The following is an 11,474-nucleotide window of genomic DNA, read 5'->3' on the forward strand; positions in this document are numbered from 1 at the left end:
CCCAGGGGTTACTCTGTGCAAACACGATCATCTGCATTATCACCTATTTTCGTACATGCAGTAAAAGGGTAGAAGTGAACTCCTTACAAGGGCCTGGTTATTGATATGTATTGAATATGTATTATCTGTGATTTCTTTAAAAATTAAATCAAGAAACTGTGAAGAATGAAAAAAAGAAAAAATAAAAAATAAAAAAATTAAAAAAAAAAAAAAAAAAAAAAAAAAAAAAAAACACGAACAAAAAACCCCAGAGATTTTCCTATTACTTGAGTTGCAAATTACTTCCAAGAGTTTCATGATGTAAGTCCTGAGCTACTCAGTGGAAGCAACCAGTAATCTATAATAACAAAACATTCTCATGGAGTGGTAACTTGAAAAATATTGCAACATGTGTAAGATTGCTGTTTAAAGATTACCTGAAAGAAGATGTGAACAGTGATAGAAAAATGGACACTCAAAGTCCATTTGATGTGTGTGCTCTAATGTAGCCAGTGAAGTCAGGAGCACAGCTCACCTCAGAGCTACCCCTATGTTTAGTCACCTTCATGGCTCTCCAAACAGGGCAGTGTAGAATTCAGTGCCATCCACCGTCCCTCTGAAGTATGTCTCTTAAGTCCTTTTCTCCATTGTAGCTGGTACTTAAAATTAACTTTATTGGCACTGTCATTGGTAGAGAAAACAAAGGTCAAAACCATTGCAGCAGCTGAGGCACTCTGCAAGAGAGCGACCCCAGACACACTAGTGGAGAAATATGCACTGACAGTGACCATGGTATCATTCCAGGACAGTCAACCATGCAGTTCTATCCTGTCAGGATTAAGCTCATAGGAACTAATACATTTTCATTTTTAATCATATCCATAATGAGTCAGAGCTTCTAAAACAAAAGCATTCTTTTGAACTCAGTGTTGATGTGAAGATTTTCTCACATGTTAATAATTCCACAGGCATTTTATTCCACTTAGGGCTGTCTTCTCATGCATTTCAGTGGATTGAGGCCAGCTTTCTAACTGGAAGGCTATTGAACAAAATCAAATACTTTTTTTTTCTGTAAGAGAATTGTACATTCCATCTCTGCAATTTTTCCTTCCTTTTTTTTCCCATCTCTGTAATTCCGGCCTTCTTTTTTTTTTCTTTTCTTCCCAAAAGGCAGAAAGCTCTTTCTTTGTCTGCCCTGTCTTTTCTCATGGCAGTAAATATATGGTCCTAACCCTGGAAATGAATTTTGCTTGCAGATGCATAGCTTTCAGTAATGTGTATAGCTGTGGCTGTGTTGTAATGTGAATTGCTGTTGATCTCGCTGCAACTCAGAAAAATAAGTGGTTTGCTAGGTATGCCTATAGAAGCAAAATGTTCATACTGAATCTTTGCACAGATATCAGAATTAGAGTTTGAAAGCAAAGGTAAGAAAAAATCACAAGCAGCTAATTATGGGGAACAGGTATTTTTCTGGAAGTGAGCCCAGAAGCGCTGTGTGTTGTTCTAACCTTGTCTGTTGTTCAGGTATTCAGCTGGAAGCTGAGATTTCCAGAAACCAATTTGTGTTTGCATAGCACATACACTCTTGAAACACCAGTGCTACCTCTGTGGATCTTTAATATTTATAGAGTTTGAATGTAATGTCATGTGAGCAAAAATAGCTCTGAGCCACATGTTCCCCCTCTGCCGTGCTGTGCTCGGAGGAGCAAATCTGGGTAGACACACTCAGAACTGGCAGGGTGAGGTCAGCACCAGCTTCCAGGCAGGCTGTCTGCCTTCAAAAGCTCCAAACCCCTTTCTGCATGAACTCTGTGTAACTGGGTCTCTGCAGCAGCAGAGGTTATTTCGGTAGGACAGTGTCACCTCGCCAGCTAGGCTCCCCTCTGGACTGAGGGATGATCAGGGGAGTTCACGGCTGTTTAAAGAGTGCAGGGATGCACTGCTAATGGCAAAACAGCTCTGAAACACAACCAGGAAAAACATATGTATGGCTGGTAACTTGAACAAATATGTATAAAGGGGCAGAACAAATGACATTGGCCAGCATAGCTCTCTGATCAGTAATAAAAAGCTGTCTCAGTTAACTCACGTTGGCTTTTTTTCTTCTTGCTTAAGGTATGCAGTGAGACTAAAAACCCACTCAGGCCCCAATGCCACACCAGAAGACAAACAGCTGGCAGCATTATGGTTAGTAGATCAAGCTTTCCTCAAAAGGCTTCTTTTCTGCAGTGAGCCAGTTCTTGAAAATCAGATGTTGGATGCAGCCAGATAGAATTATGTTCTCTATTGATATTAAGAGAATCCTTTCTTCTCTGGGAAGGTCCAGCCCTTGTATCACTGTACCAAGTCTGCATTCTGTCTCTGTAAATAAGCGATTCATACTTATTTATTGATTGTGACAGGTTGGCTATGGTACATCAGTGTAATTAATTTTTAAATGCCCGATGGTTTGTTGTTTTTATGAGTGGTGTACTTTTGTACCAACAGCTCGGTAAGTTCTTTTGTGGCTGACATTTTAGGCTCAATAATCATAAATTTTATTTTTATTATATGAAGGGCAATATGGTGATGGGGATAATTAAGCCTCTTGGATTATCTATTAAATTGAGATTTCTAAACATATATATAAGCACTACAGGACAGTTTCTGATTGCTAATAAAATACTATAATGTTATTAAAATCAATGTTTAATTTAATATCATTGTAGCTAATACCTAAAATACCTATTACATGGTTACTGAGTCTCAGTAAGTGGACATTTACAATCAGCAAGTGTGTTTTTAACATCTATTAACCATCTGTTAAAAATCCAAATTAAATGCATCTTTAGCCTCCATAAAGAAGGAGTCCTAATTAATCATTTGTATAAAAAGGAACAAAATATTCAGAGATGCCTTTTTTTTTTTTTTTAATGCCCTTTCTCTGTCACTGGTTTTCTGTTCCATCGGGAGGCCCACAGAATGCGTTAGCGGCGATTGCTTTAAAAATGCTTAGGTGGGAAAATGACTAAAGAACGGTTAAAAAAGGACATATAAAGCCATATTACAAAGGCTTGCTGAGAACTGCCGGAGCGCTTCGGTGCGTGCGGAAGCACATCCAAATTCAGGGAGCCGCTGCATCTGTTCCAGCAGGAGAAAGGTCAGCGCGAGGGAAAGCAGACGGAGCCTTCTCTGGGCGATGAATGGCAATCTTAACTCACCGTCTGCCAGCCAGCAGATGAGCTGACACCATTTGCATATGTGCTGTACCTGTGAAGGTGACAGAGGGAGAGTGATGGTGGTGGCTGCGCGGCCGCCGCATCCCGCGGCTGCTCCCGGCGCCCGCCGGGCAGGCTGCCAGCCCGCCCGCTCCCGGCCCGCTTCTCCTGGGGAGACACTGTCCTCCAGCGGCCACGGCCGGGACTGCACCGCCGCGCTCCGGACAGCAGCCGGGCTGCCCCCGCAGCCCCGCCTGGCATTGGCTTTTCCAGAGACATTTCCGAATTCGAGGTGTTCGCTGAGGTGTGGGCAGCCCTTGGGCGCGGGGAGGTGGGGAGCACTCTGCACTTTCATCCTCAAGGCACCTTCTGGTGCCCCGGATTGGCTCCTAGACTAAACACTGCTTTTAAAAATGAGGCCTCTGCTGCCAAAGGAAAAGCAAATCACACAGGGTTTTTGCTTCAAAAGCAGCGTTATTGTGGGGCACTTTCACACTTGCCCCAGTTTTCACACTTTTTCAATCCAAAAACCTTACTGGGAAGAGGTGGTGGTGATTCTCAATTCAGAAAATAGACAGGTACACCTAAAGCCACTAGCAAAGAGAAGTGTATGTGTCCTGAATACTGACTGTTGTGGTACATAACTATAGTCAATAGCCATTACTCTCATTTAATTATGTAGCTTTAAAGGTGTGTGGCACTCTGCAGACTCTCATTTAATTATGTAGCTTTAAAGGTGTGTGGCACTCTGCAGACTAAAAAGGAGCACAGGGAAAGACAGTACCAGAAAACATTGAGTTTTTCAACCCACTGCTGATTTCCTTTGGGGACCAAATCAGAATAGTGGCCTGGGAATAGCCTCCAGGTTCCAACACAATCTCTGTTCTGGTTTCCTACAGAGAAGCTTGGCCACTGAAATCTGTGCCAGATCCAAGGTTTCTCTTTATCCCAGCCATCTCCAGCTGCTGGAAGAGACCACCGGGTGTATAAAAAAGACATCCATTATAACTCAAGTTCACTATATCCAGGCTATCACAGTAAAAGTATAGATAAGCTTTTTTTTTTTAAAGATATCTCAAAAAGCTGTTTATGCATTTGCAAGTAAAAATACAAAAAAAAAGTGTATGTTGAGTTTCAGGATGTCTCTTTTCCTGGGATAGGCTTTTGATCAAGTGTGCAGACTTCAAACCGGAATGAAGGCCTGGGAGCCCAGACCCTTCTGAGTATGGTTTGTTTAGTACCTCCCTGGTAGCATTTGTTAGCATGACCTGCCCTGGCTGTAGTACCTAGCTCTGCTCATGAATCCATGGCAAAGTGTGAAATACTACCAACAAATGGTGATAAAAACTGTAAGCAAGGTGCTGTCAGCCTTCCACTCTGTATTAGTTTGAGGATTTAAGATATTCAGTGGGATTTCTGTTCAGGAGTCACCCTCTACTTTCTGCTCTCCCTTATATTCCAGTTACCGCTGCCTGGCCCTTCTGTACTGGAGGATGTTCCGACTCAAGAGAGACCACGCGGTCAAGTATTCAAAAGCGCTTATTGAGTATTTCAAGGTGCATTTTTTATGGCGTGTTTGTAGATCAATGTTTTTACAGGAGATACAGCATCTTACTACAGCAGTAGCTGTGCTGGGATTAGTTTTTCCCCTGTGAAGCCAGTGATGTTTTAGCACAGACTCTCATGGCAACATCTGAGCGCTAGTTAGTTCACTTATCTTCACAAGGGTCCCTCTTTGAAAAATACACACTGTGACCCTTCACAAAGGATGATAAATTTGTTGTACTAACAAACAGGTATTTTCAGATTATTCTTGGTCCACTGTCTAGTGCTATCCAGCTCTGTTGTGAATAGGTTTTGCAGATTTTGCTGTAAGAATCCCCTTTGGATTACCCTTTTCACAAGTTGAAGACTTTGATCTAGATCAGTCCTCAGATGGAGGCCTTCCACTCAGCAGCATCAGTAGGCAGGACAGTGCAGTGGGACATCTTACCCAGTGCACTGTCAGAGAGCCCACACTGAGTTCAGCAGGAGTTGTGCAGAAGCATCAGAGGGCAGACAGACCACCTGCCACGTACTTGACATGGCACCCTTGGCTTCCTCTTCCTGCTTTGCTTCACCTGTTACTGCTTCCATTTCTCATTTCTGACAAAGTGAAACTTCTTGCAGTCAATCCATCCAGCATGTGATGTACAAACACAAAAATTAGCCTTTATCCTCCTAAATTAAAAAAAAAAAAAAAGAATGAACATACAAGTGTTTTAAGACAAACTGCTTTGTTGGACCTGAACAGCCATTTGTCTTTGAACACAGGGCTCATCTGTTTGGGTTTTTTTTGTGGACAGAAGAACCTTGAAATTAAAAACATCCATCCTTTGACATTTTGTTAATAAAAAAAATTCAAATACAAACACAAATGCTTAAGACCAAATTCTGAACACATAAAGACAGGGAAGGGAATTGACAGATCTGTTATTGTCAAATGGAAATTGAAGTGAATGTAATTGCTTCAAAAATTTAGCAGTATATAATTCAGCAAGTTATGTTTCTCTAACAATTACTTGATTTCAGGGCAAAGAAATATGTGTCTATTGAAGTACTTTATTTTTCTTGACCAGTTCAAAGAATAACTGTATTAGGAACAGCTCTCAACCATGTAAAATATCTCCTGCTAGCAGACAGAGACTGTTTCACAGCAAACATAAAATGGACTTACACTCTGCTGTAGCCAAGAAGAGTTTGTTTCTTTGCAGAGCTCCTGCTGACACAATGATAGCATAGCTTCACATTAGAAAGTATTCTCACCTTTAAAAGCAAAAATGGAGAAAACCATTCATCTGCTATAATTTTCAGTGGAAAACAAGCCAGTTCTGCACTCCTTTCATATTTGGTATCTAAAAGCTTTCAAAACCAAGTGACATGAAATGCTGACTGCATTAAGAACTTCCTCATATACTATCAATCAGAGAAGGATTTTTAATCACACATTTGCAGGGAAAATTGACATACTTTTCTTTTAGAAAAGAAAAAAATACTATTTAAATCTCCTTTAGGTGATTTATTTGCATTATAGAAAAAAAAATGCATCAGAGAATTAGAAAGAGGGCCCAGATATTCAGGGGCCAGGCACATATGAGAGAATAAAGAAACCAGCAGAATGGATTGCAGTAGGGAAAGTGGTATAAGAGATCCCTTAAAACATTATACTCTTTAGAATCCTTACTCCTACCCTTCTGGTGCAAAACTGAGAGGAAACTGAAGCAATAGACCTAAAACATGAGAAAAAAGGTGTGTGGGAAGTTGTACAGTAAGGCAGAGGTTGGTTACATTTACAGAGGGGGTATCCTTGACTCCAATTTCCAAATATTGCTGCTTCCAACTCTGTAAGTAAACAACAGGCACTCAGTTTCCATTACACTAGAAAGATGAAGACAAGTAGTTCTGAGAGACATCAGAAAAGAAAGGGGGAAAAAAAAGAATCTATTCTGTAGCAGGATCAAATGCTGAGGATTCCCATGTTGGTTCTATTCAAGATGGCAAATGAGAAATTTTCCTTTTTTGTCTTTTCACACCTGAGCTTTTCCTGTCAAAAGGTAAAAAAAAAAAAAAGAAAAAAAAAAAGAAAAAGAAAACCCTCTGAAGGAAGAACCCCTTGTGGGACACTCCAAAGCTTATTTTTCATGTCACGTACCTGGGACACAGAAGACCCAGTGTCAAAATGCAGTAAGAATGACAGGGTATGCACAATACTGGCATGATTACTAAAATACAGCCAGTGTTGGGGTGCACATAAAAGATGTAGAAACCCAAGAGGCAGTTCATAAGCAACATTAAAACTGAGAAAACAAAGTTTTTTAAAGAGAGGCTTAGGAGATTTTCCAGTTTGGTGCTGAATGGGTTAAGAGATCATTGTGCACATGAAAACAGAACTGATAATTTGCAGATTACATGCAGTTTTGCTGGCTTTGGCCCAACAAAATCCAAAAGATAGCACTGAAGTTAGGAAGATTCAATCTTGAAACTGTGAAATACCATTTTTTTCTAATTATAGACAATAGACATAGGACACAGAACAATAAGGAAGATAAATAGTATCTAAGAATTTCTATATGGCTATTTGTCCTTTTTAGAAGGAATAAAATAAGATAAATTTTAAAAGTAATTTAGCTTCTTTTAGAAGTGCCATGATTGGTGAAAAACAGACATTGCAGATTGTGTGCACTGCAGGATTACTCCTGGCCTTGAAATCCACAAACATCTGAAGCCCATTTTCCTTCCTAAGCCATGAGAGACCAAGAGGTTTTGTACTGCTGGTACTGCCTGTAACTCCTGCAGTTTACAACCCCTACAGCCTTGCATTTAAAACAGTATCCATAAACAGATCTCAAGCTGCAGGACTTTGCCTAGTCTCACATAGATGTCAAGAAGAGAGGGCTGTTCTCCAGCACAGTTACTTGCAGGTTCAGCTTCAGGGGAGAGCACAAGGAGGTTACTTTCCTCTGAAGAATCAGGCTGGCCACTGCTGAACGTGAGACCATGGATGGGATGGACTAGAAAAGCTTGGTTTCTTAGACTTCTTTCTCACAGCCCTAGAACTAAATCAGTCGATTGGTAGAGGGGTGGAGTTTTTCCCCAGGTCAAATGGTCAGGAACCAGTGACTGAACTCCCTTGAGCTCCTGGAATTTTACCTACTAAAATAATTTTTAAATTACAAAATCATTTCTCCAGTCTCTATTACTGCTGATGCTTGAATTTCTCCTGCTTTATAAGTAGAGTGCTTGCCCAAGGTAGTCTCTCCTCAAACAATGAAATTCTTTAGCTTAAGCACAGTATACCAGAGAGAGTCTTAGTGACTCCAGGTACACAAGAGACCAAATGATCAAATGGCCCCTTCTGGGGTTCTCTGGGGAATCCTTCAGCTATGAAAACCACCAATCTACGTAGGCAGTCTCTCTGACCTTGTGAATGCTGCCATGTTTGGACCAAGGGGAACAGCTCCACAAGGAGCAATCATGAGCAAGATTTTTGAGCCTGGTGGTTAAAACACCCACCTGAGCTGCAGATCCTCAGATTCACATCCCTGTGGGTGCCAGGCTGAGCAGATTTGCACAGTCTTGCAAGTCCTAGGGGAATGACATTTGTCATTAGGGGCAGGAGAGTAGGAGGAAATCTTTCTGATTTTCTTCATCACAAGAAATTCCAGCCTAAACTTTACAAAGACTCCTGCAGCACTTTTTTTTTTCCCTGAATTCCCAGGATTTCTGTGAAAAGTTTCCATTTCACCTAATGTTTTCCTAATCAGTTCCTATGCCAGGGTGTTGAAAAGGCTATGTTTCAAGTCTGTTCTGCAGCACTGCTTCATCATAACATCAAACTAGGCTGACTGGGTTTATTACTTCAGGAGATGCAATTGCATCACTTTCTTTACATTTCTGTACTTTTATACTCTTTAATACTCTTTTTCATTTAGTAGTATTATATAAATTATATACATTGTGAATTGCTCTTTCCTTTCCAGAATTCATCAAAAGCTGCTCAGAACCCATCTCCTTGGGGTGCCAGTGGAAAGTAAGTTGCACACAATCTTACATCAGATTGGCAGTTAGAAATTGTGTATTTTTACCTGTGGTATGTTCTGATACTCTTGTGTTTTTAATCTCAACACTTTTTAAATAACTGCATTAACACTGGTTTCTAGGAGCACAGGAACTCCATCACCTATGTCCCCTAGCCCTTCTCCAGTCAGTTCTGTAGGATCCCAGGGGAGCACGGGGGCCCCTTCCCCATCTCCTATCATCAGCATCCCGCAGCGCATTCATCAGATGGCTGCCAACCACGTCAGCATCACCAACAGCATCCTGCACAGCTATGACTACTGGGAGATGGCTGACAACCTGGCCAAGGAAAACAGAGGTGAGCAAAGCAAGGCAATGGACTATTCTAGAAGGCTGTATGATTTGGATCAGGAAAATAACTACTTTGATATGAAACCTGCAAAGTAGGACTGCGGAGATTATTTCTTTCTTCAGTCTGCTCCTAGTTTGTTCCAAAACAGCCCAAAAAGGCAATTTTGATAGCTATCTTGCTCAGAAGAGCTGAGCCAGCACTTGTGACAGACAGGTCACAGACTTGGCTGTGAGTAGCACTTCCTGCCATCTGTGCATTCTAGAGAGGAAGGTTTGTGGGAGGTAAGACAGCTTCCTGCCCCCAAAGTCATGGAGCTGCCTGGGATGTGTTTAGCCAGACCACGTCAAAAGCAGGAGCACACCTCCTTTCTGCAGAAGGAATGAACAGCCCCTAGCCATCCCCCATCTGTAGCAGACACAGACTGGAACAAGGTGCCTGCAGACTAATCTCAGGTGAACTGGTTTCCACGAGCAAATGATTCAGCATCTGACTTGATGGTGAAGTATTCCTTAGTTTTCAGGCTAATTTGTGTATTAAAGGCAGGGACATGGGCAAGATCCAAGTCAAAACAAGGGCACCTAAGTGAAGGTATGTAGATATGAGTGGGGGGGCTCATATCTCATTGCAGTTGATGGAGCTTTGTTCAATACAAACAGCAGTTCAGAGTGCTGTTTAGTACACCCTGAAAGGTGTGTACTAAACAGCACACCTCTCAGGGTGTACTAAAAAGGGAGACAGGGATACCATTTACTGAGGTATCCTTACCTAAACTGCCACTCCAGAACTCTCCTGCACATCCTGAGTTCGATCTGCCAGTCCAGGCTGTAAGTATGAACTCCCTGAGAGCATCTCAAATGGGCACTACGTGCCTCTGAGTAGACATCTGAATTGTCCCTGTCCATGGCACAGGGGTTGGAACTGGCTGATCTTTAAAGGTCCCTTCCAACCAAAACCATTCTGTGATTCTAAGTCCTGACTGGCTAGTTAGCCAAATTACTCTTTAGCTTGGGTTGGCCATGTTGTACAGGCCTCTCTTTTTCTGTCACGGTAGCTTAAATATCTAGCATATCACAAATGTTTCATTGGACACTTGTGTGTGGACTTTTTTTGATCTACTTGTCCTCAATCTCAGAACAGATCTTGCCCAGAGTCTGTTTGCTTTAGCAAGACTCAATGGAAATTAATGAAAAGCAAAGCTGAAGAACTCACTGCTTTGTTCGTTAAAAAGGAAATTGTTGTGCATCAGCCTGTAACATCATGAACCACGGAGCTTTAAAATTAATCTCCCCAGCACTAAACTTTCATTCCCATGGAATGTTCAGCCTGACTCAATTTGCAAGAGAATAAAATCTGTTAAAGGGTGACAAGTAGCAAATAAAGATTCACTCTTCTGATGCTGAATCCCTGCACTTTTTTTTTCCCTGCAGATTTTTTTAACGACTTGGATGCATTGATGGGACCTATCACCTTGCACAGCAGTATGGAGCATTTAGTCCAGTACACTCAACAAGGACTTCACTGGGTGCGGAATAGTGCTCACTCGTCATAATGACTGTGTGCCATTCACATGGACAGTATCCCTTTAATGGATAATTCAGTTATTCTGGACACTGTGCTACAGAAATAGTCAGCTACAGCATTGATCCAAACAAAGGTGAATATTTCTTCAATATTGAGCAAAATTCTTCTGAGTGTAGACATGTTTGTGCACAGAGGTACGATATACAATGATGTCTCTTCAGAATGAATTGTTCTGTATCACTCTCCAAACATTTTCATACACTAGAAATACTACAAAGAACTGATCTTAATGCACAAACATACCCTTTCTATTCTTGTACTGAAAAACTCAGAAACCAAAATCTTATGGGTTGATTGAACCAAGTGCAATAAGCACAGATCCCTATTCAGGAAAGCTCATAATAGATTCTTAACTTTAAGCTTGTACTGAAATCCTGATGACTTCAGCAGAGCTTAAGCACATACACAAGGGCTTTCCTGAACTGGAATGAATGAGGGCAAATCATAGACATGGAGAATTTTTACTGCGAACATGGACACAGAGGCTTCCATATTAATTGTGCCATCTCCCTTTACTTCTCCACTGGAGCACAGGGAGGAGGTGTGTAGTCCACATTCAGTTGGAGAAAGACAGCATTCCTTCATGTGCAATAAGTTTCAACAAATTGCATGCATTTCTTTATCTCCTGTCTTTTTAAATAACTTTATGTCTCGTTCAGCTCCTCACCAACAGTGCAACCTACAGTATCAAGCAAAAGGAAGGCCTGAAAACAGATATGTTGGTAGGAAGAACTTAGAAGAGATGGTGGAAAATTGCATTCTGTTACTGACAGTAAATAGATAAGGAAAAAAATATGGCAAACAGTAAT

General features: G+C 41.2%; 1 protein-coding gene across 1 annotated transcript in view; it reads left to right on the forward strand.

The window, feature by feature from the left end:
• Window positions 1–10,633, forward strand: part of AFF3 (ALF transcription elongation factor 3) — a gene marked incomplete at both ends in the record, with an annotated part of 315,685 nt that extends 305,052 nt beyond the window's left edge. The window contains 5 exons of the mRNA XM_084226662.1: window positions 2,095–2,166; window positions 4,639–4,732; window positions 8,696–8,745; window positions 8,876–9,090; window positions 10,512–10,633. Coding sequence (XP_084082788.1) covers window positions 2,095–2,166; window positions 4,639–4,732; window positions 8,696–8,745; window positions 8,876–9,090; window positions 10,512–10,633 — 553 coding nt within the window. The remainder of the gene's footprint in view (window positions 1–2,094; window positions 2,167–4,638; window positions 4,733–8,695; window positions 8,746–8,875; window positions 9,091–10,511) is intronic.
• Window positions 10,634–11,474: the final 841 nt, after the last annotated feature.

This window comes from Fringilla coelebs (assembly GCF_963513975.1).
Source record: "Fringilla coelebs genome assembly, chromosome: 2".
NCBI classification, from domain to species: Eukaryota; Metazoa; Chordata; class Aves; order Passeriformes; family Fringillidae; genus Fringilla; species Fringilla coelebs.